The 25,846-nt window shown below is 48.9% G+C and overlaps 3 protein-coding genes across 3 annotated transcripts; 2 read left to right on the top strand and 1 right to left on the bottom strand.

The window, feature by feature from the left end:
- Positions 1-352: 352 nt before the first annotated feature.
- On the top strand, positions 353-3,786 carry CD79B (CD79b molecule). Its single transcript, XM_081028551.1, has 6 exons — positions 353-446; positions 1,087-1,134; positions 2,133-2,438; positions 2,674-2,792; positions 3,060-3,101; positions 3,215-3,786. Exons 1-6 carry the CDS (start codon positions 380-382, stop codon positions 3,311-3,313), a joined length of 681 nt encoding a protein of 226 aa, XP_080884677.1. The 5' UTR covers positions 353-379; the 3' UTR covers positions 3,314-3,786.
- Positions 3,787-11,079: 7,293 nt separating this feature from the next.
- On the top strand, positions 11,080-12,423 carry LOC308488615 (somatotropin; the record flags this gene model as incomplete). Its single annotated transcript, XM_081028517.1, has 4 exons — positions 11,080-11,183; positions 11,377-11,493; positions 11,722-11,883; positions 12,223-12,423. Exons 1-4 carry the CDS (start codon positions 11,100-11,102, stop codon positions 12,421-12,423), a joined length of 564 nt encoding a protein of 187 aa, XP_080884643.1. The 5' UTR covers positions 11,080-11,099.
- Positions 12,424-18,167: 5,744 nt separating this feature from the next.
- On the bottom strand, positions 18,168-24,782 carry LOC308488647 (intercellular adhesion molecule 1-like). The gene is made up of 6 exons (XM_081028559.1): positions 24,713-24,782; positions 23,123-23,389; positions 21,913-22,233; positions 21,392-21,670; positions 20,579-20,848; positions 18,168-19,911 (listed from the first exon to the last, which is right to left on the bottom strand). The coding sequence occupies exons 1-6, from the start codon at positions 24,765-24,767 to the stop codon at positions 19,265-19,267; spliced, it is 1,839 nt and encodes a 612-aa protein (XP_080884685.1). The 5' UTR covers positions 24,768-24,782; the 3' UTR covers positions 18,168-19,264.
- Positions 24,783-25,846: the final 1,064 nt, after the last annotated feature.

Genomic DNA, 25,846 nt, shown 5'->3' with positions numbered 1-25,846 from the left:
TGCAAATCTAGGCTTGGGGATGAGAGGCTGGCAGGCCTCAGGGCATCAATGGGGTGGGGACACATGGAAGAAAGCACAGGCTGCCCTGAGAGGACTCAGAGGTCCCTTCCCCCCAGGGGTGTCCACCGTGGACCTGAACTGTGGTGCCCAAGCTGGGGTGACTTTTGAGCCTCAGCAGCACAGCTGACAAAAGAGCCCGCCCTTCCCCAGGGTCCCTAGAGATCTGGTGCCTCCCCTGGGTCCTGATTTGCATGACAGGAAGGGGCCTGATGGGGAAGGGGCGGGGAGGGGACAGGCTACAGCCCAGACAGTTACACATTTTCCCCCCAGGAGCCTTGGTTGTCATCACGGACTTGGGCTCAGAGACGGAGTGGTGACCATGGCCAGGCTGGCTCTGTCTCCTGTGCCCAGCAACTGGCTGGTGGTATTACTGCTGCTTCTTTCAGGTACAGCCATCTGATGAGACCTGTCTGTTTCACTCTGTTTCTCTGTTTCCACTGGTTCTGTCTCCTGCTCTCTCCAGCCTCCTCCTGTCTCTCACACTTTCTATCTCCAGTCTCTGACTGCCCTGTTCTGTGGGTATCAGCCATGCGAATGGGCTCAGGGATCTGAGGCCCCACCTCCTTTCCCACCTGGAAGTGGCAGGCTGAGCCAGGCATGAGGGGTTGGTGGCCCTGACCACGGAAGAGCCAGACCAGGGAGGAAGAGAGGACAGAATGTGGTTCACTCCCAAGCCCATGAGGGCACTACGTGGGGGAGACAGGGGAGAGACTGATCCCAGTCAGACCCTGGGACATACATGTTCCACTAATGGTTTCTTCTGAAGCTGGGAGAGACCTCCAGGTGTGACTTCCTTCCTGTCTCATCCAGAGGCCTGCTCAAGGCAGAAGGGGGGTTGGGAGACAGATCTACAGACCCGTCCCAGTCCTGTCTCTGTAGAGCGGGGCTGGGAAGGACTGAGGGGTCTAGAAGCTGCTGTCGGGGAGGAGAAAGTGGGTCTGGGAATAAGGAGGGAGGGCTGCAGAGGTAGAGCAGCCAGCTCTGCGCGAGGTCCTGACCTTGCCCCGCCCACTTCCTCCCAACCAGCAGGGGAGCCGGCAGCCCAAACAATGGACCAGTTCGTGGATTCTAAAGGTCAGCAACTTCCCCTGCCCTTTCTGGGGGTAAGGATGCCTGTGTCCACCACTAGTTACTGTCCCAATGGTCGCCCTTGTGCTCTCGTCCTCCCAGAACCCAAATCCCTAGGCCTCCTTCGGGTCTCCCTCTCCAAGGTCTGGCTCCAAGACCCCCACCTTCCCACCCCTGCAGCCACCACCTGTGTGATCCTCATTAGACACAAGTGCTCCAGTCCCGGCGACTGAGGGGTTGGGCTAACCCCCGCCCCCAGTCTGTCTGAGGTGGGACCAAAGAGAACCCCACCCCCTGAAGACTCAGGGCAAGTCTGTCAAGTTGGGGAGTTGGGCTCAGCCCCAGGAGGTACCCACACCCTTAGGGGCTCTGACAGGCTGCAGAGGCTAAGGGGTTACTAGGGGGCCACTTGCTGGGAACAGTGAGGCAAGAGGGAGGCTTCTTGGAGCAGGTGGGTGGGGAAAGCATGCCAAGCTGAGAAAGAAGATTTAGGAATAAAACGTGGACCAGGTCCATGCAGTGGCGGGGTGAAGGGGGGTGAAGGAGGAAAGATGGGCAGGGGAGTGACGCAGAGGGCCCCAATTGCCAGGCTAAGGATTTGTGGAGAAACCTTGAGGATTTCAGACTAGCGCAAGGCAGCCAGGGCAGGGAGAGGTGGCTGCACCAGACCAGATGGGAAGCTGTCCTCTGAGCCTCTAGGCTCTGGGGAATGAGGCCTGAATCAGGCTGCTAGAACGGGATGGAGAGGAATTGGAAGGTTCCAGCGCCCTTCTAAAGGAAAATCAAATCTCAGGATGGGGCAGGGTCTGGTGGTTTGGCCTGTGGCCTCTCACGTGGCTTGGTTCCGCCACACCTCTGTCTCATGTTGGTCCCACACCCTGAGAAGCAAGGACAGACCAGGGGCCTGAGCCAGGGGTATATGCCACCAGGACGGGGACCGATGGTTGGGCTGGCCATCAGGAAGACACTGAGTGGGATTTTGATTCTGGCCTTGGTGCTCGCAGGAAGCACTTGTTCCCAGATCCGGCAGCATCCACGTTTCATAGCCAAGAAACGCAACTCCATGGTGAAAATAAAGTGCGAAACAGAGGTTTCAGGTGAAGTGACCTGGCTCTGGCAGCAGGATAAGGACTCGGTCCCCAAGCCACTGCACCTGGAAGAGGGGCACATCCTACAGAACCAGACCGGCTCCAATGTCACCCTCATCATTCAAGACATCCAGTTTCGGGACAACGGCCTCTACTTCTGTCAGATCAAGTGCTTGAAAGGAACATTTGAGAGGGGCTGTGGCACCGAACTTCGAGTCTTGGGTGGGTTCGGGGCCTGCCCTCCAGCCAGGGAGGGGAGCGGGAGTGGATGGGGCCACAGGGTATTCATGGAGCCATGCACACCCCACCCCACCCCAGCCTGCCACCAGTGAGGGGGCCACATGGTGGAGGTGGCTTGGCCCTAGACCACCCAAGAGAGCCGCTGAGAAGAACTTCCTCAGATGTTCAGGTCCAAGTGGGGGCTCAGCCTCACCCTCCCTGTCCCACCTTCCCCCAGGGTTCAGCACCTGGGCACAGCTGAAGCGGCGGAACACACTGAAAGATGGCATCATCATGATCCAGACCCTACTCATCATCCTCTTCATCATCGTGCCCATCTTCCTGCTGTTGGACAAGGTGACCTCGGGGGTCAGGATGGCAGCCACAGCGCAGGCCAGACACGAGCAGGGTCTCCACCTCCCCAGCCTCAGAGCCTGCCCATTGACTCCCTGTTCAATCACTCCTTCCTTCATTCAGTTGTCCTTGCAGAGCGTACCTTACCCCTAACGCCTGACACCTCCCCCCTCACCCCAGGCCAGTCTCCCTGGCCCTCCCCGGCCTGGCCAGGCAGTGGATGGGGTAGGGGAAGCTAACATCTGTGCTCTCCATCTCTTGCCCCACCAGGATGACAGCAAGGCTGGAATGGAGGAAGATCACACGTACGAGGTAAGGAGCAGGGTGGACCCCACAGCTCTGAGGCCTGTGGGGAGGGCCAGCAGCAGCATCTGTTGGTGTGGTTGGGGAGTGGCCAACGCCTGAGCTCCATTCCATGTCTCTAGGGGCTGAACATTGACCAGACGGCCACCTACGAGGACATAGTGACTCTGCGGACTGGGGAGGTGAAGTGGTCAGTGGGTGAGCACCCAGGCCAGGAGTGAGAGGCCCGCCCTCCCCATGCCCCTGGGCACAGCCTGTTGTGCCCTCAGTGACTGCTTCAGAGCCACCTGGCTCCCAGTCTCCCTTTTCCCTGGACCCCCTGTTGGCCTCCAAACCTGGCCCACCAGATCCGCCTGCCCCTCCAGCCCTTGGTCCCCAGTTCTTGCCAAAGGGACTGGAGTGGAAGGGCTACAGGGCAGTGATTTGGAGCAGGGAGTTCTCTGGGGATAGACTGGACCCAGCCTTCTGGGGTGCTATGTGGGGATCCACCCCACGTTCAAGACAAAGAAGGCAGAGACTTGTCTGGAACCTACAAAAGTTCCTGTGAAGCCTGGGAAGGCCCGTGGCCCTGCCCTCCTTGGCCACAGATGGGCCACTGAGAGCCTCATCCTTCCCCCACCCTCTCCCACCTCAGGGGGGTCCTAGCCTTGAGACCATTCTCCCATGGAATAAACAATATGTCTTGAGAAACCACACCCAGGCTCGTGACATCTATGGGTATGGGGTGGATGTGAGCATCTGTTTGAGCACAAATGTTTGGGCACCTATGGGCCCATGGGGCGTGGGAGGGGACAACTCCACGGGGCTCATGGACATCTTCCTGGGCTCACTTGCTACTTCTCTCTGAAGGTCCAGTTGGAACCTGTAGTCATGTCTTCCTTTCTTCCCCTGCTCTGACCCTAGCTGGGCCCTGAAGGCGCTTACCCTCCCCCATCCATCCCAATCCTACTATCTTTCAAGGTCCTCCATGTATGGGACGCCCTCGCAAAGTGCCCCAGTACCTATTGGGACCCCAGACTCTGCAGCTCTTGCTTAGCTATAGCCTTGTGTTGCTCTTGCTGGCCTTCTTCTCCAGTTAAACCAGAAGCTGCCTGAGGGCAGGGGTTCCCCTGCCGCTACTACACCTGCCACGCCCTGGCCGCCCCCTCCCCCAAGCCTGAAACTGTTGTTGTTTGACCCAAAGCCATGTGAGAGACTCCTAAAGAGGGAGGCTTTGCGGTGGGGAACTTTAGGAGATGGTGACCTTTAGTCAGGTGACCCCTTCACTTTTCAATCATCACATCAGAAGCCCCCTAGGTTTACAAGGTCACCACAAAATGGTCCCTAGGGTCCTACAAATTAGGGCCCCAACCTGCCAGCTGCTGGGGTGACTGGGAGCAGCTCACACCTGAGAGCTCAAGCGCAGTTCACCTCCTTGTGCAAAGCCAGGCTGTGCTCTACTTCCTGTTGACCTTGGGGGTCCCCCAAACACCTCTTTGCCATTCATGCTCTGGATTCAGGTAGGAGACATCTCTGCCCTCAGGGAGCTGCCAATTTAACTGGAGAGCGGAAGCCAACATGTGGGGACCAGTGAAAGCAACGCCAGTTTTTACCAGCTTTCCCTTGGAACTCCAGGAACCCTACCCAGGCCTGAAATTTCAAGTCAATCTCTCCTTGTTCAGTGATGGCCCCTCGGAAGCAGACTGGGCCACTCCGGGCCAGGCCTGCTTTCTCCCTAGTCTCTGGGCTGCCAGAGGGAACTGGCTTGTTTTGGCATCTGCCTCCACTGAGCTGGAGCCCTTCCTCTCCTACTGCTTTGCATAGTGGCGCTAATTCTGTCCTCTTACCTCCACCAGGGACCATGGGCTGGGTGTAGGAGAGAGTCTTCACTTCTCCCCCCCAGCAGGGTCTCCCCCTGCTTGGGGCTGCCCTGAGGTGGGGGAGGCTTTGGCTTTACGGAAAGGCAACTTAATACCTTTGAATAACTGAGTTTCCCTAATGCAGAGACTCATTTGAGCAGCAAGGCCAGCCTCCTCCACCATATAAAGGGAATTTGCCTCCATGGTTACAATCTAGAAGCCCTCTCTGGTCTTTTTTTTTCTTTTTAGGGTGATGTTATGTCTGTCTCATGGGTCCCTGAGCCCCAGAATTGACTTAGGTGGTGGAAACAAAGCTCGGTGGTGCTGATGAGGGTGATGAATATCTCAGGTCTCATTTGCTTTATCTGCAAAATGGGAATCACAAAACCTGTGTGAGGGAAGGGAGTTGAACCAGATGCTGTTTTTTTTGTTGTTGTTTGTTTGTTTTTTAATTATCATACAGTAAAATTGACTTTGTTTTCTTTTGGTGTATAGTTTGATGAATTCTGGCACGTGTACAGTTTTGTAGAACCGCTATCACAGGCAAGATACAGGACAGAAGCCAAAATCTTTTACTGGGCCCCCCAAATATTTATTTATTGAGCATCTCTGAATGCCAATAAAATTGTATTGAGCATCTCTGTATTCATTTCCATGATCTTGCATAAGCCCCAGCATACCCAGAAGGTGTACCCTCTCTGCCAAGGTTTTCCATTGTTCTCAAGTCCCAAGGCCTCGAAGACCCCACTCCTTCCTAACAGTCCCGCTGTCTGCCAATGACATCCTCCGGGAGTCCAGCTCTGGGCCGCTGTTCGGCCCTCACCTTCCCCAGAATGCAGCCGAGGCCCCTTGGTGGGCTCATGCCCCACTACCCACTGGGGGAATCCAGCCCGGTCCCTCGGGGCCTGGGTGTAAGCACAGGCTGCTTCCTCCTCTGTTCTAGCTTGACTTCCGGCGCTCTCACTGCAGGTGCTGCTAGGCCTGGGGTGCTCTGACCCCGGGGTTTGGGTGTTTTTCCAGCAGATTGGAGATGAGAGAAAAACAAACCAAAACGCGAAGTTGCTCTGCTTGGGTGTCACTGGCAGGTGGCGTTCATTCTTTAGCAGTTGTCCAACCTGGCTGGGTCTTCTACGAAGGGTCTCAGAGGCCATCTCGGCATACAGGGTTTGGGACTCCTGGATTCTGTCCACACGTGCTGTGCTCTCTTTAGTTGACCTCAGTAGCTGTGTTCAGGCCCACATTGGTGAAATTCCTGTATTTGTCTCTCCTCTCCATGTTGCACCCTGGAGACCTGCCATTGACTCAGTTGCAAACAAAAACAAAAAATAACAACAACAAACCTTCCCCTTGGAATACCTCGGCTGCGCTTTCCAACTCAAAAGCCTTTACTTGGAAACTTAGGTGACTCCACAGAGAACAATACTGAACAAGCATTCAATCCTAAATTCAGAGTAGCTTGTTAAAACACATGTAGGTGCAGCCTGATGCAATTTTTTTTTTTAAAAGATATCTTTCTCTGAGATCTAACACCACTTTCTCACATAGCAGGAATGGGAGGGCTAGATAACCTCGTGAGGTCCTGCTCAGGGCTCACGTTCTGCAAGTCGTAAATCCGCAATGAACATTTGTGTGTACTTGGGATCAACATATACACGCTGCCTCGTCTACTTTTTTTATGTAAGTGTTTTCATGTGTGTATTGCCGTGCATTGCAAGATCCTGTACTTGTTCTTATTATTTTTAGTACTTGGTATTTTAAATTCACTCTACTATGAAGAGGACATTGAGACTCAGCATGGTCTCCCTTGTCATTTCTGGCCGGGTGGATACTTGAGTTCTTTCCTTAGCACTGTCCTTCTAACCATTCCATCCACTCAGCAGATGCTTGTTGAGTTCCTGGGCGTGGGACCACGCCAGCCGCCAGTTCTCCCCACTCCCCAGACTATTCTTTCACTTCTGAATCTTACCTATTTCCTTCATGGCAGTTTTCATGACGTGAAATGTCTGTGTATATTTTACCATTGTGTATTTAGTTGTTTGCTATTGTCTCTCTTTCACATAGACTGTAAGCTCCAGCAAAGAAAGGATCGTATCTTTTGTTCATCTATGTCTGCCCATCTGCCTGGTACAATGCCTGGCATGTGGAAGGAGCAACAACTACTTATTGAACCAGTCAGTGCATGAATAAGAGAATGAGTGAATGAATGGATGGATGAAAAGCATGAATCCTCTGATGGATGAAAAGCTCTTATGGGAGCTTACAGTCCCATAAGAGGGATAAGATGCCCACAAACAACCTCAGAATAAGGTAAAAGGAGCCAGAAGTTATTTCCAGCTGAGGTCACCCATCAGGAAAGCACCCCAGACTTCCCACAGCTGCTGGATACCCCTCGATTCTTATTACTTCTTCTTCAGTGAGCCTATCTTCCTGGGAAATCATCCCCAATATGGAAATTACTTAGTAGGTCCAGTTATGGAGATTGCCATGCATGTCTAGATTGTTCAGAGATCCTCGACCGGTGTAAACAACACCCTCCAAAGCCTGTCCTCCATGCTTGAACCCTCTGGCTAACCCAAGGGTCTGATGAGATAAAGGAAGTGAAAACATGATGTACACTGAAACGTGCAATACAAATGTGAAGGATGATGTGGCTTGGTTCATTAAATCGGGCTACTGTGGGTTGTTTTTCTGCCGCTTTTCTTGGTGCCTGTGGACCTCATTTGTTACTGCATTGCCCCCGCCTTCCTTGAACACCTGAGTGGGGACTCGATGCTGTCCTGCTAGCTTTGCACTGAGGAAAGTTCTGTCCATACCCAGCAGCGCCACTGTCTTTCCTGGATGAGGCTTCTAAAGAGCTTGGCACCGTGGGAACAGCGGATCCTGGGCAGCCATCACTTGGGAGCTGGGAGTCTCCAAGGAAACTGCTTTATCTCTTTGAGCCTGCGTGTCCTCTGTGAAATGAGCCTCACCCACCTCTCACCCAGTTCAGTGCCTGGCACATGGGGGCACTCAGAAATGTGGATTTCCTTCCCCATCTGCCCTGGAGGAGCCCTTGGGAATCCCCACATAATATTCTCTAAAGACCTTGACCCAATGGCCTGAATGATCAGAGTGATGCTTAGACCCATGGTGGAAGCAGAGAAGAGGTAAAATATGTCCTGGGGGCGATCCCAGCCTCCGGCCTCAAGCAAAGCAGGACAGAGTGAGTAGTGGGAAGTGTGGGCCTCAGGTGACCAAGGCGGGTGGAAAGAGCTGCCACCAGTCCCTCTGAGGCTGTCCCTAAGATCAGAGTGAATGTGACCCTAAATAATGAGATGGCCTCAAACTCCACAGGTTTGAACCTCAGAGGGGCTCTTGAAGCCTGAAAGAGGCCACTTCAGATGGAGACCATATCTGTGATCTTCCATGGTAGGTACAGAGAACCTCAGAGATGATCAAATCTGGAAGTATGAAGGGCTTCCCAACACACTGAAATTCATGGATTTCAAAATAACGGGGGATTGATCCCGAGCCTTTCCAGGCTGACCTCAGAGATGGTACTTACAGCTTCTCACTGGCCACCATGCAGAGGCCAGTGATGGGCAGTCTCTGAACCTGGAGAAGCCAGGGGTCTGGCGTTAGGTGGTGCCCCAAGAAATGGTGGGTGACTCCCCAGCAGTGCAGGGAAAATCCCATCTAATTCAAAATTTATCTTCTACTAGCAATGAATCATAGATGTGGTCCACAATTCCCACCCAAGTTCCTCCAGCATTAGCTAGAAGCCTGTCATGAGGGGTTCCACATTGGTGTCCCACATAGGAGGAAAGAGTAGTGGGGGAGGCAGAAGTCTGTGTGAGGCTCAGAGACCCTCCTCCACTTCCTGGCTCCCCCTCTTGGGTGGAGCTGGAAGGATGAGAGGAAAGGAATGTCTCTACCTTCTTCAGAGCCTGTAGCTTTGATGACACTCCACTCTGATCCTCCCACAGTCCTGCCTGGAGATTGGCTCCCACAGGTCCCTGTGACCTCCTTAGCAGATAATGAATCGGGGTCACAGTTGGGCAATGGTTCAGGAATGATGGGAGAAAAGGAAGCTCTATTTTCTGGTTCGAAAAGGGGGAGCTAGCAAGCCACAAGTACTCACGTTGTGGACCGTGGGGGTGTGACTTTTCAATGTTGGTTGCCAACACCATGAACAACCACCTCTAGAAATGTTTTCTTGTTTGTTTATTTATTTTCTTGCGGGGTCAAGTGCTAAATGTTCTTCGACTCAAGGGTTAGAAAGTTTAAATGGAAGGAAATGTGTTCTTTTCTGCGCTTATCCCTGGAGGTGATTCAATGCTGGGGACCTCCAGATGCTGAAATAGCCAGGATCCCGGGCACGAGGAGGCTGGAAGGCAGCAGTTCCAGCCTGCCCGGCCCTAACCTTGCCTGTTGTGTGGTCTCTGACATGCACCCCTTGTGTCTGCGCCATTCTCACCTGGAAAACGAGGGACAACAATCTGCCCTTTAGGGGAGGACAAAATGAGGCAAAGGCGTCTTTGTAATTAGGAATAGGATCTTTGTTTTCAGAGGGATATGAAGTTACAATAACTAAGGGGCGCCCACCCTGTCTGCTTTGGAGAAAGGGCTTGGGATGATGCCACATAGGAAAAGACTTCGGAGATCTGCTGCCTTGGCCGAGGTAACTCATGCAACTCAGCCTCTCTGAACCTCTGTCTCTTCCTCTGTAAAATGGGGAGATAATAATACTTCCTCTGCAAGATGGTCAGGAAGGTCAAATGTGAGAATGCAAAGACGTGCTCTTCACAACCTGATAAGTTCTATACAAATATTAAAAGAAGACAGAATGGTAGAAGACTACAATGGCTGGAGACAGCATCTTTCAGGGTGTTGTACCCTGAGTTCCAGCACTAGGGACAAGACTCAAGCTCTCAAGGTCTCTTCCAACTCTGAGGTTTCCTGAAGGTGACAGGAGTGCAGACAGAAGCACTTGTGGCATCTGTGTTGCCGGGACTTCTGCTTCTTAGCTTGCATCTCTGTGCAGGTCCAACCTAAGTTTTGGTCCACCCTTGGGGGAACCCCAACGCGAAGGGAAATGGGAAGGCATTGTGGGGGGCTTGTGCCCTCTAGAGGTCAGTATTAGCATGGCATCCAGCTGTCTGAGGCCCAGGTGGGGAGTGGCCTGAGGATGGTGATAGAGGTGAAGATAGAATCTGGGGCTGAACTGTGCCCAGAAATGCCAGAATCTATTGCTGCCTCAGCCCTCTTTTCCAACACACATTCTCTCTAGTGAGTGGAAGGGAGTGATGCAAGGAGGCGGGAAGTGTTATTAGAGTAAGGAAGGGATCAGCACAGCTCTCAAGGCACAGCCATCCTGACACAGCCCCCCGTTTGGGGACCAGGCTGTGTCCGCCTCACCCTGGTGGACAACTCCACGGTGATATTCTGCCAGCATGCGCATGGACTCAGACTGCTCCTTTCTGCCGCCTCTTCCTTAAAAAGAGGACAGATTGGGTGGTCTCTCTAGCCAAGACCCTGTGTGTGCAACCCTCACAGGGCTAGTGACGGTAGAGAGGGGAAGATGACAAACGTGGGGGACATGACCCCAGGAGAGGAGCGGGAACAGGATGAGTGGGAGGAGGTTCTAAATTATCCATCAGTAGAGGCCCGTCAGTAGCCCCATGCATAAATGTACAGAGAAAATAGGTAGGGCAGAGGGGGAGAGAGAAGGGGCCAGGGTATAAGAAGGGCCCGCCTGGGACCAATTCCAGGATCCTAGGACCCAGCTCCCCAAACCGCTCAGGGACCTGACGACAACTCACCCAGCTGACATGGCTGCAGGTAGGCGCTCCTCAAATCCCCTTGGGCTTGGTGTGTACTGAGGGGGAATATGGGGACCCTGCAGATGGATGGGGGCACTAACCCTGGGCTTTGGGACTTCTGAATATGAGCATAGACCTCTACGCCCAGACACCTGGCCAAGTTTAAATGCTCTCAGTCCCTGGGGGAAGGGAAGGAGGAAGGAAATGCTCCTGGGGCAGGGAGAGGGTGGGCAGGAGACCAAGGCCTCCTGCTCTCTGGGCCCCTGTCTCAACCTCCATGTCTCGTTCTAGGCCCTCGGACCTCTGTGCTCCTGGCTTTCACCCTGCTCTGCCTGCCCTGGCCTCAGGAGGTGGACGCCTTTCCCAACATGCCCTTGTCCAGCCTGTTCACCAACGCAGTGCTCAGAGCCCAGCACCTGCACCAACTAGCTGCTGACACCTACAAAGAATTTGTAAGCTCCCCAGGAATGGGTGCTGGTGGGGGTGGCAGAAAGGGGGACATAACAGGAAGAAACTGATGAGTTCAGGGTAATTTTATCCAATTGAAGATGCTGTCAGGTGAGCATGAACTGGGGAGGGTTCTGAATAAAGCAGTGGTGAGAACTGTGCACCGGCTTAGAGCTGGTCGGGCGTTCTGTCTCCCAGGAACGCACATATATCCCAGAGGGACAGAGATATTCCATCCAGAATGCCCAGGCTGCCTACTGCTTCTCGGAGACCATCCCGGCCCCCACCGGCAAGGATGAGGCCCAGCAGAGATCCGTGAGTGGCTGTCACGGCCCAGCCAAGGAACACAGGCCTCCCTCTTCCTAAGGTTGCCCCTTCTCTGGCCAGGAGCCTGGGCAAGCCTGCCTGCACCCGGGCCCTGGGTCGCCTTCACCACGAGGGGGCGGAGGGTAGCAGTGGGTGGGATCGCAGGGAAAGGCCTGAGGGCGGGGGCCAACCATAAGCAGGGCTGCTGGGTACCCACCACCCATCCCCTCCCCGCAGGACATGGAGCTGCTTCGCTTCTCGCTGCTGCTCATCCAGTCATGGCTTGGGCCTGTGCAGTTCCTCAGCAGGGTCTTCACCAACAGCCTGGTGTTTAGCACTTCAGATCGTGTGTATGAGAAGCTCAAGGACCTGGAGGAAGGCATCCAAGCTCTGATGCGGGTGGGGATGGCATTGAGGGTCCCCAAAGCTGGGGGCGGGGCCTGCCCTTCTCCTGAGCCTGCAGGCCCAGCTGGCTTAGCTGAGGGGTAGGGGGCTTACATGGGCCGGACAAGAGAGATACTGCCGCTCTCTTTGTAGCAGTCCAGCCTTGACCCAGGAGAAATCTTACTCCTCATTTCCCGTTTAGAGTCCTCCACACCTTTCTCTAAGCCCTGGGTGAGCGGGGGGGGGGGGGGGGGGGGGGGGGGGGGGGGGGGGGGGGGGGAGTGAAGGAAATGGAGGGGAACGAAGGGAGCAACTTGCAAGGACTGAGTCTCTGTCTCTCCGTCCCTTTTGCAGGAGCTGGAAGATGGCAGCCCCCGGGCTGGGCAGATCCTCAAGCAAACCTATGACAAATTTGACACCAACTTGCGCAGTGACGATGCGCTGCTCAAGAACTACGGGCTGCTCTCCTGCTTCAAGAAGGACCTGCACAAGGCTGAGACGTACCTGCGGGTCATGAAGTGTCGCCGCTTTGTGGAAAGCAGCTGTGCCTTCTAGCTGCTGGGCATCTCTGTTACCCCTCCCCAGGGCCTCCCCTGACCCTGGAAAGTGCCTCTCCAGTGCCCACCATTCTTTCCTAATAAAATAAAACGGCATCATATTGTTGGAGTAGGTGTCATTCTATTATGAAGTGGGTAGGGCTGCTGCGTATGGGGCAAGGGACAGGTTGGGAAGACAACCCGCAGGGATCCTGTGGGGTCTATTGGGAACCAAGCCATTGGCCGATAACTGACCCGGTTCTTCCTGAGTGGAAAGAGGCTGACATAGTCACTCCTCTTTGTCACACACCAAGTCCACTCCTTAGGTCCTTGGTCCCAGCTTGCTAGACAGTTATAGGTGAGCCACCCCTGGAAAGTATTTGGAGGCATTTGTAGCCACCTGTTCTAGCACCACAACACCAAACCTAGGCCCTAAGAATGGGAAGAAATGAAAGCAAAACAACTATGAAGTACCGGAGCAAAATGCCCCAACATGTGCAAAAACAATGAGAGAAATCATAGAATTACTTTTGTGCAGAAATTTTAAGGTGAATACACATTAGGCCCAACTACCCTTAGGAAATGGGAACAAAGCAAAATGGCTTTGGGACAAACAGAACCAGAATTGTTTTGGGATCTGAAATGAGGCAAGGGAAGTGATGAGAAGATTCTAAATTGGGGGTTGCAAATTCAGTGCCGACAGGTGCCAGGTAGGTAATTACATAAGTAATCATGGCTGATTGTGAAGGGATAAATCGGAACGGAGGCCCAGTCTCTTTGTGCCGGGTACAACACCGAAGGGTGGGGACCAGCGCCACCTAAAGTACTCAGGCCTCGGCTAAAACGGGGCCTATCCAGCCTTGTCATTAAGGATTGCAGGACCCAGCTGCCAGACATTCTGACTCTTTAAGACAGGTAGGACATCCGAAACTTAATGTGAAATCTAGTTTTTAAATGTTGGCAATTAATTCATATTGAAAACATTTTAAGGGGAAAAATTAAGCCAACCACATATGGTCTTCAAGCAGTCAGTGAGCAATTTGTTCTAAGAACAGTGGATTAGGATAACCTGGTATAAGGGAAAGAATCAGAAAGACTTGGATTTGAATTCATGCTCATAAATAGATTATTTAACCTTCCTGAGAACCAGTTTCCTCACCTATAAAATAGAGATAATAATAAATTGCCTTGCAAGGCTTATGTGAGAATTAAATGAAACGTTTCTGAAGTGGTTGACACATTATAGCACTCAAGAAATTGCCGCGTTTTGCACTGAATTTGGGGGTGTTCCATGTTTTCTGATGGAATGTTTAAATACTTAGTGTTAAATATATTCTCTTTTCCTAATGGCATCTCCGATATTTATTTTTTTTTAATTTCCAAATGAACTTAAAAGGGCACCTAAGCACCCTGGCTAAGTGAGTCAATACTTAGATCCTCAAAGTAACTGTATTACCCAAACAAGATTTTACAAAGTCAGTAATTCTTTTGCAACACAAATGATCAACATACTAATTAATCTTCCTCCAAAGTTCTGATTTTTATCTGCTATAATGAATTATCTTTGACACAGGACCCACCTGTATTTATTTTAGATATTTTACATTTAGTAACCTAAGTCCTTGGGGTGGTTGAAAGTTGGAATAATCAGAACCCTAGAGCTCCATTTCTTAGCTCAGAAACAATTTGTCTGCCTTAGATCATTCTTTTATTGTCTGACTTTAAAGTCTTGGAGTTTTGGAGTTAGAAGGGCCTCGTAGGTCATCCTAATTCCTTCTAATTTAGGAATCTTACTCTATGGCACCCCTTATAGATGCTATTCACTTGTGTGGGACTAACGTCAAGGGAATCACTAACTCACGCTACTAAACCGCTCTGATTTCAGGGAAGCATTTCTTACATTAAGCGGAAATCAATATCCCTGTAATAGCCTTCATTTGGCTTTAGACTTATTTGGCCATCTCATGGTCTTAAGTTGATGTAGTTATAATTAGCACAAATATAATTATATCCCTTGGCTCGAATAAGTGTTTCAAAGGGAAATGTGAGCCATCTTAAGTATTTATTGAATGGATGTGGCAGGAGAGGGGTGCCTACAGAGGTGTTTATAGCTATTAGTAAGAGGATTCTTAAGTGGGGTTGTCATGGCAGCAGTTGACTGTAGGGGGACCCACACTCCAGAGAGTGTCGGTTCAGCTCCTTCTGGGTCTAGCTGAATCAAGTCGACCCCTGCTGGTTGAGAATTCCAAGGATGCTAATTGATTTTACAAAATTTTAGAATTTAAAAAGACCTTAAAGACCATCTACCCTAAACTCTTCGATGTGACAAATATCATTCCATCTTTCAGCCCCTCAATTAGGCGGTGGATGGCAACCTCCACTGCAAATTAGAAACACCTGGGATGTTTTCTAAACAACTCTTACAGTAGTAACTTCCGCTTCCTGTGATTCTGATTTAATTGGTCTGGTGAAAGGATCCAGGCAAGAGTGTTTTTCAAAGCTCCCTAGGTGAGTCTAAAGTGCAAACCAGGTTGAGAACTACTACTGAGTTAGGGACCACAAAGATGAGATACACGTGTCACAGCTATTGGTAAAAAGGGGCAAAAGGGGATGACAGACCTGGGCCAGTTTTGGCTCTCCCTGTTTCTAATCAGTCATTAATTTTTTTCTAATAAGCCAGTAACAAAAAGACAAGAACTGTGTGGTCTTTTATATGAGGTACTTAGAGTAGTCAAATTTAGAGACAGAAAGTAGAATGGTGGTTACCAGGGGCTGGGTGGGGGTGGGTGCAGGGGGAATGGGGAATTACTTAGCGGGTTCAGAGTTTCAGTTTTGCAAAATGAAAAGAGTTCTGGAGATTGGTTGTGTAACAATGTGAATGTACTTGACCTTATTGAACTATAGCTTTAAAGCATTTAAGATGGTAAATTTTATGTTATGTTTATTTTACCACAATTTAAATTTTTTTCAAAGTATTTTCTCATGAAAAATCTTCCCGAGGGTAAGATTAGTGAGATTTGCGTGAGAAAGGTTTCAATTGGCAGAGCTCAAGCAATCTTAGACCCCTAAAATAATGTTTTTCTGACTCCGTGTAACCTTCTTAATTAACTCTCACCTAAAATGACCACTTCTGAATTTCTTCCATCAGCACAGCTGAAGCACACATAGTGACTTTTGTCTCTTTTATACATTACCCTTTCTACACAAGTCCTCCTCAGAATTACAAGACCTAGGCTTCTGGGTCAAGCAAACATGACACTTGGCCTGGCAGTTTTTTAAATTCACTCCCCCTACGCCCCCTGTACCTACTCCCCCTGCACCCCTGCACCTACACACACACATACACACACACACACACACACACACACACACACACAAGCTGAGAAACACTTTGAATGATACCAGTATTAGAGTCACCAACTACTGCCGGTTTGCAAGAGACTTTCCAAGTTTTAGTGCTGCGAGTCCCATGTCCCAGAACCACTCAGCTCAAGGCAAACTGGAACAACTGGTCATCCTACTAGTAGTCCTGAATCTTAAGGAACAAAAAAAAAGGGAAAGTAGAGGAAAAAAAGGAAAAGAAAAGGAGGAAGAGAGAGCAGAATGAAAAAGAGAAAGAAGGTGTCCATGGTATATATGTCTTTTGATGGCCATCTATGGTTACCATGGCTTTCTGACTGTTGCCTTGAGCTTGTCAGAATTATGGATGTGATTACCACCAGCACTATTAGTGTAATAATAAAAACTAATACTTGTGAACTCATGTATACAACACCATGCTAGTGTTTTTACAAATACTATGTCTTTCCAACTATAATCCTATAATAGGTGAATCAATTATAATTCCCACAGTAAGAAACCCCACTAATGATTCAAGTTATTTTTTTCCTCAGGCCTAAAAATAAAGACACCAGAAAGTTACCTTGACTGTCTTTCTTTTTTTTTAACGATTTAATTGGGGAAGGGGAACAGGACTTTATTGGGGAACAGTGTGTACTTCCAATACTTTTTCCAAGTTAAGTTGTTGTCCTTTCAATCTTAGTTGTGGAGGGTGCCGTTCAGCTTCAAGTTGTCCTTTCAGTCTTAGTTGTGGAGGGCGCAGCTCAGCTCCAGGACCAGTTGCCGTTGTTAGTTGCAGGGGACACAGCCCACCATCCCTTGCGGGAATTGAGGAGTTGAACCAGCAACCTTGTGGTTGAGAGCCCACTGGCCCATGTGGGAATCTAACCGGCAGCCTTTGGAGTTAGGAGCACAGAGCTCCAACCGCCTGAGCCACCGGGCTGGTCACCTTGATTTCCTTAAGAGGATAAACTTTTGGAGTATTAAAGGCAGCTCTTCTCCTGAAGATAATCAGTTAAGTGTCACTGCAGTTAAGTGTGAGCTGTTTGCTCTACTGTTAAAAAAAAAAAGAGTATAATCCAAACCTTTTTGGATGTGGGACTCCCTGGAGACAAAGCAGCTACCCTTAGGAAAGTAGGCAGAGACCAGCTCTATTATTCTGGAAAAGAGATGTAATGAAACCCTTTGTGCTTTAAGAATTGACTAGGAGGGGCCACTGGACCCCTGGTTGTGTGGATCCTTGGGGATGGAAAGGGAACAGAATTTTCAAGTCTACGGGGAGGAGTCTACTCAAATCTGAAGAGCCTTGCTGGACAGCTGATCTAAAGTACTGAGCTCTAAGAACTGTAACCCTGGAAACCCATGCAAAGAAGACACTCCTCGCTGGACCAAGACCTGAGGAAGCAGATCAAACTCCTGAAAGATCCATGGCAGCCGACCCAGAACGTGAATCCGCCAACCCCCCAGTTCAATGGACTGTGTAGGAAACTGTCAACAGTGACACCATGTGGCAGTGAGAAGCAAAGGCAGGAGAAGGCTAAGCCTCCAGGCTCTCCATGATGGAACCAGGTAGTCCGAATGACACCCATCCTCCCTCCTGTTTAGGATTCACTGTGCTTCAGGGCACTGGGGCCCCGAAGTGGGGTTTGCACACTAATTCCAGACCTGCGGCTGCTGATCCTAAGACACTGAAATGACTGGAGATAACTGGATCAGACTGCTCTGTACTCTTCTCTCTTAAATGGTCTTCCTAATTTATTTCTCCAAGTGCTTAATTCAGAAAAGTAATTTATATTATACAATGAGAGAGCAGTGTCTACTATATTTAGTGGAAAATTTGAGGCTGGAAAGGTCATTTTGGGGGGATGCCGTTTTTGCAAAATCAAACAAGGTTATTTTCAGTCTCCTTCCAGGAAGCCTTTCTTGATCCCGAGTTAGGCGTTCTCACACCAACCTGTGCTTTCCGAATCAGAGGAGTTAAGGGGCAACTGTAATTTCCTGTTGACTTGCTCTAGCTTCCTTCATAGACTGTAAGCTTGCAGGAGGCAGGGGCAGTGTTTTGCCCACCACTGACTATCTCCCCACTGCCTTGTGTGTTGAAACCAAAGGGTTATTTTTATACCTAATCCATAATCCCGACTCAGGGAAGGTCTGGGAAGGAGGATTTTTCCCCCTTGATGCCTGATGCTGTGTTCTAGCGAGTGTCTGCAGTTTAGAATTCTGTGGACCTCTCTTTATCTGGAAGTCTGGATTGTAGTTTTGAGGGCATGTCCAACAGTCTGCTGCCCTGAGCTAATGTACCACCTGCCCCAGGCTGGTTGTTTAAGCTACCAACTTGACATTCTTTTCTTAGAAATTGTATTCAAAGTGCAACCATGTCGCTTAATAAAAGCTTTCAACAATGACAAAGATGAGGAATACTTTGAGAAACTATAAAATCACTTTTATTTTTACCATATCCACCATTTCAGTAACCCATATGTGACTGATTTGGGAGAAAAGATCTGCTTTTGATTCCTCATATCTTCTCTTTCCAAAGAACAGAAAGGGAAGCTGAATCATGAAATCACCCAGTGAACATTGTCACAGGAGGAATCCTCCTGAAGCTCAAAGGAAATAAGTTTGCAGACATATGAGAATACATATTTCTTTATGGAAAGGGAGAATAAACATTGGAACTCTACCATAAGAGCCTGTATAGGAAAAAACAATACAATTAATACGTGGAATGTGAACTCAGAGATGACTACTCTATAATGGATTATGAGAAGGAATTCAGAGAGATGTTTGGAGCCCTTAACCTATGAGGCCAATTGCATGGAGGAACTCTAACTTCCACTTCAAGGGCAGAACAGTGGGCTAGGTAAGCTGCCTGTCTGACCCAATGTGAAATTTCTTATGCTTTTTATTCTCCTCCAAGGCACTCACTAGATGGTGAGTTGAAGTCTAACAAGCCACTGACCCGCAAGGATGTCATCAAGCTAGGGTCTGGGAGCCGGCATTCCAGACCCCCAGGTTAGGGGTGCAGGGAAATGTGTAGACAGAAACAGGGTTCCGACTCCTATCCCTTTTGTTTGGTACTCACTCTCTTCAAAGTCCTGTCTCTGGACTAAGAAATTGGTTCCCATCTAGTCATGAGGAAACCATGAGAAATGAGCTGCATTTCTGAGACATTTCTCTCTTCAGCCTGATGTTTGGGAGCAAAGGGCACTGGTAATGGGGATGATGAGACAGGGGCAGCGTCTTATTTTTTGAATCTAAGAGTCGATTGATGAAGCATAGAGCCAGAATTAGAGGCCTTCTCTAGCTAAACACTGAGACTGAAATTCCTCGTGACTAGAGTGAACTCAGAGTACACCTTGTGGATGGATTGGATACAGGGACAAAGGGGGCCTGAAACACTTATTTTATGGGACTGCACAACATAAAGGATAATGTCTCTTCCTTTCCCTTCTCCCCCTTTACTCCCGGAAGTGAACCCCAGCAGTAGAGGTCACCTTCAACCAAATAGCCATTTCTATTTAACAGCTGTGTGCGGTCCATTTTTCTGCTTGTCCAACAGCAAACTGGTTTTCCTCCTCTTTGTCTTTCTCCCCCTGCCTATAGGGCAATTTCCTCCTCTCTATCTTGCAGGGCCGATAGCTCAGATATAGTGCTATGGTGATTACACCCACTCCCAGGGCAACAATGATGATGATGAAGATGGTGGAGCTGTTTCCTTCATCCAGTCCTGCCCAAGTACAAAAGACAGAGAATTGGGAGGGTTCCAGGGCAAGAAAATCACCCCACCGCAGCCCCCAAGCCCACTTCTCAGTCTCACCCTCCCCAGCCCACTGAAATCTTTCTTTTTTCCATGTTGGGAGAAGAATCCCAAACCCCTGGGGGATTTCCGTCCTGCGCCTGGCAGTAAGTGAGGCACAGTCACCTTGAACAATGAGAGTAATGTCTTTGCTGACAGAGCCCAGCTGGTTAGTGGCTGTGCAGCAGTAGATTCCAGTGTGGTTCTGGGTGGCCTTCTGTGGTGCTTCAAGGTCGAAGATCACTCCGTTCCAGGTACACACCAATGATGGGGTAGGGTTTCCCTTTGGGATGCAGGCAAGCATCTGCTCCGTCCCTTCCACCCAGGTCTGGTTGCCAGGGCAACCAGATTCCTCTAACCGTGGCTTATCTGGAAGTGAGTTCGGAAGGAACAGAGCTCAGGGTGCCACATCCCCACCTCACTGTCATGTTCACCTCTCCGTCCCCTAATCCGAAAGCTGTGTCCCCTCCATGCAGCAGCTTTCCCGGGGAGGATCAGTCCCCTGCTTTGAGCCACTTCTCTCCTCCCTTCCCTAGGAGCATGGAGTCTGTCTGAGATGTAGCATAGGGCATTTTAATGGATTCTGATGAAATCCTCCAGGCCGCTCTATCAGGGGTAGCCATGGGGCCCCTGCTTCCCATCTTTGCTTCTCAGGGAGTGAGGACAGGGGTAGTGGTGAACCCAGAGATGGGGATTTTTCTACTTTTCAAAATATACATTTTTATGTGGAAATTTCCTCCCTCAGCATAAACTTCAGCTATCACTTCCTATGTTCTCAGCCATTGGCCCTCAACTAATATTGCCTGATCACTTTAACCACTTTCTCTTTTCTGTTCCCAGTTTCCCTTAATGTTTCTCCCCACTCACTTTGCTGGGTGTAAGGTAAGCTTGGGGAGCTTTAATTTTACTTTTTCTCTTGACTTTATTTTAATGAGAAAAATGTGGCAACTCTAATAATAAAGCTGCTGGCCAAGGCCTCTGGAAACGGGAGACTAATAATCTTTGTTTTGACAGGAAAGACCAGGCCTGTACTCACATAAGACATGGAGCTGGACCGTAGTGGTTTTGATGAACCGCTGATCCTGAACCTCCACAGAGGCCTCACAGGAGAAATTTCGGCCATCATCTTCCTCCCTGGTGGTAAGTAAAAGCCAGGCAGGCTCCCCAGGGGCAGGGAGGTCTGGGACGCCCTGAAGCCAAACAGTAGGGCTGGGTGATGTTAACACATGCCCTGTGCAGGTCACATTAATGTCTGTCCCCGCCAATGGGTATAATTCTTCGATCTCCAGGATTGGTGGAGGGAAGCCTATAAGGAAAGGAAAAGGAGAAGCAAACATATTTCTCAAACTGGCAGCCACTCCTGTGCTCTTGCTACTGGCATCCCCTGGGTGAGCAGGCACCAGGGGAAAGACGATGGATACCATTACTGCTTCTGTGCAGAATGGCAGCAGCAACGAGGTGGTTTGGGAATTTCAGAGCTTCTCCTACAACAAATGTCGTATGCCCTCACTTGGCTGTTTCTGCAGCAAGGATAGCAAGATGTCTTTTCACCTTATACATTTCTTCCTCAGCTCCAATAATTGTTTCTAGAAACAAGTTCAAGGATCCACAATTGCTGTCTAAGTAGGATGGCCTAGGGAATCAGGGTGAATGCTGGAGAGAACTACTGTCTCAATGCGTGTCTCCAACCTGCCTGCACTTATCAGAGCAAGCTGAGGACTACTGTTCACTGGAGAGTGTGCCTAGTAAAGGGAGCAGAGATGTTTGCAGTCAAATCACCAAGGCTGTACTGTGGGAGTTTTCAACGGCAGAAAACCCTCATGGGGAAGGGAAGAGGCTGGTAACTTACTGTAGACATGCACCGGCTCTCTTGTTTTCTGTTCCATTGGACCCAGAGATACGAGGCAGGACAGCTCCTGGTCCCCAGGCTCCATGGCCCGAACAGTAGCGTTGGCCCATGCCGTGTCTTCTTCCCAGGAGAGAAAGGGGCTCAGCTCCTGGTCTCCCAGGAACATGTGGAACATTACCTCTTTGGCCGGGAATACCCTAGCCACCTCACAGCTCACAGTTTCTGCCATCCCAACCTCCAAAAGTGGAGGGACCTGAATTTGCGGGCGCTGAGAGAATTCTGCCAAGAAATGAGGAAAAGGAAAGACAGGAGAAAAGCCATGATAAATCACGTTGTGTAGGACCCCACAGTGTAGGAAGGGAGTGGGGCAAAAAGCTCTCTGTGCCCCAGGGAGAGTTCAAAGCCCAAGAGGTGGAGCTCAGTTTTCCTCACAGTCTCATCCCAAACCCTGTGGGACCTCAGTCTTAAAGGCCAAGGTAAAATGAGCCTAGGGTTGCTTCCATACGTGAGTTCTGACTCACCGAAGCTCCGGAGCACCTTGATGGCTGAACTGGAGTGAAAGAGCTCGCCGCCATGTGAACTTAAGTCCAGCTCTGCACGGCAGGAGAAATTGCACTTGTCGTCCTCCCTTTGCGCTTTGACCCTGATGGTGACCTCGGCTTTTTGGGAGGCCACAGCCAGGCTCATAAAGTTCTTTCTATGTAGTTCTTGGTTACCCTGGAGGAGGGTAAGGGTGAGGTTCTCCAAGGGTGCTACATGGGGCACATAGCACTTCACTGTAAAGACTTCATCCACGGCCACCCATGCAGGCTGCAGCTCCAGTGTCACCTGCTCTGGTGGCTCTTTAAGACAAAAAGGCGGGTTTGAAGAGAGAAGCCTCTGCACCTCTCCAGAAAGAAATGGGCTAGGACAGGAAGCCTGTGATAGAAGGTGACTGCTACCCTTAAACCATCTGATCAACAGTGTCAGCTTTCTGCCACCCCTGTCCTAGATGGGACAAGTTAGCCTTCTGGTTCTTCTTCTGACCATCAAAGGTGGCTAAAGCCATAGCTAAGAAATGTGACTGCTGAGGGGAGGTCCCTTGCTTTGACTGTTGGCTGCCATTCGAGCACTTTTATCTCTTAAAGGAGGTGTGAGCAGCTTCTGAAGAGCTCTTTAGCATCACACAAAACTGTACCCTAGTTAACCACACTCTTACCCCCACAGGGATCACACTTATTCTTAAAGCCTATCTTTGCCAATGCTATTTGCCCATCTGAAAGACTCTTCCCACCCATCCCCATTACTTCAAATCCTACCCATTCTGCAGAGGTGAAGCTCAAGAGCCTCCTCTTCCATGAAAACTTCTTCAACTACTCCAGCCTACAAAGACCCTCCTTTCTCTATTCACTATTTATTCTAAGAATTTGTGGCAAAAATTCAGCACTAATCTTACATGGTTTTTGATCATTTATAAGTCAGCATTATTAGCATATGCCTCCTGTATTTGAACATATTCTCAAGCACAGATGTCTGGCTGCCCTCTATGGTATGCTCCTAATTTAAAAGCCTACACCAAAGGGAAATAAAAATAATTGGCTTTAGAATTCCTATAGTATGATGGAAAAAATAATAATCTTCATTAAGGGCCCTAATTCTCTCCCCTAAAAGAAGTCTCTAATTTCTCCCTAAATGAGACATAGTCATGTTCCCCAGTTCTTCTCTTCCTCCCCAACCCTCAGCCCCACTCACGATACATGGTGATGCCAAGGCTTGTGTCCTTCTGGATCCCAGCGCAAGAGAAGAAGCACTGCAGAATGGAATTCTCTGTGATATCCTCCAGGAGAAACTCCTTCCACTGAGGCCCTTTGCCCACCTGGGTTTTCTTTAAGAAAGTCTCAATCCCACTAGGTCCTGGGTCTGGACAGGTAGTGCTACAGTTGACCATTAGGGACTGTCCAAACTTTACCAGGGCCTGATCTGGCCAGACAGAAACCTCAAATAGCTCTTCTGTGGCTCCTGAAACGATCAACCACATATGCCGGAGACTCTGGTGAGGACCACAAGACCCAAACAAAATACAGAGCCTATTTGTCTAGTCATAGGTTAGAGACTAGGAAACCTACCCTGAATGAAAAGGTACAGGGGGCTAGACAAGAAAAAATACCCTGGGTGAACAAGTTAGAACTCTGATTCCATCACCATTCCCTCCATTCATCACCTTTCTTGGGATCTGACTTCTCCATTAGTGTCACTGTGGAAACTATGGAATTGCTAAACATTCTTCCTAGGAAACCATTCATTATCTTTTTAAACTTCCAGAAATCTTGGAAACTCCTAGGATGGGCTGCTGAGGGCCCTCATGGTAAAACCCTTAAGAAAAAGAGTTTTGTTACTTATACTTCAAAGCAGTGTTTCTCTCAAATTATGGCCTAAGGAGTACTGTTACCAGAACCACCTGGAATGCTTGTACAACTGCAAATTCTAGCTCCACTTCAGACCGAATGATTAAGAACTTGTGAAGGTGGGACTGGAAATATCCAAGTGAACAAAACAAGCACTCCTGGTGACCCTTATGCATACTAAATTACGAGAACCACTAGTCTAAAAGTGACTCTCAGGGTTACTCAATTCCCATGGAACTTTTCACCTCTTCACAAAATGAGACTTCCATTTTGCTTTGGTGATAAGGCAACGGTGTTTTTAGATACTTAAGAGTTTAGTCTGTTAGGGAAATCTTCTCAGGTGCAGTGAGAGAGACATCTTTCTCGGGTAAATTTGAGATGCTCGATGTAGGTAAGGAGCATAGTCTCAGGAAAGCTCCCCTGTAGGTCCCCTTTAGCTACTCCAAGTCCACCGTCTACTTCATCTCCCAAATAGCAGTCCCCTCTGGGAATGCACACTCTTGTCGCAATGTTACCCACTAACGCTTCAGTTCCTTTCTTGCATTTAGAGAACTCACTCCTCTGAGCTATGGGCTCTGTCCTATTAAAATCCAATTCGTGACACAAAGGGTGGCGACAAAGAAGTAAAAAATATTTCAAGTGTAGCCAAAGGACAGTCCTGGGCAGCAGAGACCAAGCAGAGAAGGTGTATATGTTTCTTCAGGAGAGTTTTCTCTGATGGTCTATTATCCTGTCCTTTATTTGGGCTAGCCCAATATGGCCAGAGACACCTAGATTCTGCGTCCTAGTGATCCAAGAAATAGGAAGTCCTCCCAAGGGTCCAGATGAGTGAATACTAAAATGTCGCTCTACTCAGGACTTCTTTCCTCTTCCTCATTGCCCAGCCACCTGTACCCTGGCACATACTGGCTAAAGAAACTTTCCCAAATAGACTCACCTGGGCAAAGGATCAAAGCCAGCAGGGCCCAGACACCAAACAGTAGCATTTCCATCCTTATGAGAAGGGCCAAAAGCTAGAGAGAAAGACAGGAGACAGAAATGCTGGAGAAAGTGACAAAAAACAAAATACGGAAAATTCTTTCTTTGATATTGTTAAAAGTCAGCCCCTTTCCTGAAACCTCTCACATAGTCTGGAGAAATTGAGCAGTGTCAGTGTTGTGGGTGGTACCAGAATAACTTCTTGCTTCTGTTTATTTCACTTTGCTTTATGTGGATAGCAAAAAGACAAAGGAAAACAGGAGATATTAAATTAAGTGAAAATCCTGTCAAAAAGACACAGGAAAACAATAGGGGATATTAGATTAAGTGAGACTCCTGTATAAGCTTGTATTGCACTTACTGTGTTTCCCTGAAAATAAGACGTAGCCAGACAATCAGCTCTAATGTGTCTTTTGGAGCAAAAATTAATATAAGATCTGGTATTATATTATTATATTCATTATATTATATTATATTATATTATATTATATTATATTATATTATATTATATTACATTATATTATATTACATTACATTATATAAAACCCGGTCTCATATTATAGTAAAATAAGACCAGGTCTTGTATTAATTTTTGCTCCAAAAGACGCATTAGAGCTGATTGTCCGTCTAGGTCTTATTTTCGGGGAAACACGGTATCTGTGTACATGTTTGCCCCTATCTGAGTCAACAGAAGAAGGCTGTTAGCATGGAAACATGAAAAACGAGGTTTAGAGAAATGATGTTTGGCAGTGTTTATCTAGCACTGTCCAGTGGACAGTGACCCTGACTCTAGAAAATGTGGTCATCAGAGTCCTATCCTCTGATATAAGGGAGAAGTGTTTCATCAGGCCTCTGTCTTCATGACCTCTATGAAAAAACCCTCAAGATAATCCATCTCTTTCAGATGTGCCTCCATGTTCACCAAGAAACCTTTGGACTATCACTTTGGCTAAGTTAAATCTCAAGTGTCCACTTCTCTTTTCTCCACCAATCCATACCAAGATTTTTGTTTCAAAACCTCATTCAAGCTAATTTCTTCTAAGAAAGGTTTCTTGATTAACCCTGTCCAATTCACAATCCCTCACTTAATCAC

The sequence above is a fragment of the Rhinolophus hipposideros genome (assembly GCF_964194185.1).
Source record: "Rhinolophus hipposideros genome assembly, chromosome: 20".
Classification (NCBI taxonomy): Eukaryota; Metazoa; Chordata; class Mammalia; order Chiroptera; family Rhinolophidae; genus Rhinolophus; species Rhinolophus hipposideros.
The sequence above is the reverse complement of the archived record's forward strand: the minus strand, read 5'-3'. Positions and strand labels throughout refer to the sequence as shown.

Excerpts from the sequence above, each read along its gene's own strand:
- LOC308488647 (XM_081028559.1), bottom strand. The coding sequence starts at position 24,767 with ATGGAAATGCTACTGTTTGGTGTCTGGGCCCTGCTGGCTTTGATCCTT. Across the intron at positions 23,390-24,712 it reads GGCTTTGATCCTTTGCCCAG|GAGCCACAGAAGAGCTATTT; the intron begins GTGAGTCTATTT and ends TGATCGTTTCAG. Across the intron at positions 19,912-20,578 it reads GGTCCAGCTCCATGTCTTAT|ATAAGCCACGGTTAGAGGAA; the intron begins GTGAGTACAGGC and ends ACTCACTTCCAG.
- CD79B (XM_081028551.1), top strand. The coding sequence starts at position 380 with ATGGCCAGGCTGGCTCTGTCTCCTGTGCCCAGCAACTGGCTGGTGGTA. Across the intron at positions 447-1,086 it reads ATTACTGCTGCTTCTTTCAG|CAGGGGAGCCGGCAGCCCAA; the intron begins GTACAGCCATCT and ends CCTCCCAACCAG. Across the intron at positions 2,439-2,673 it reads CACCGAACTTCGAGTCTTGG|GGTTCAGCACCTGGGCACAG; the intron begins GTGGGTTCGGGG and ends ACCTTCCCCCAG.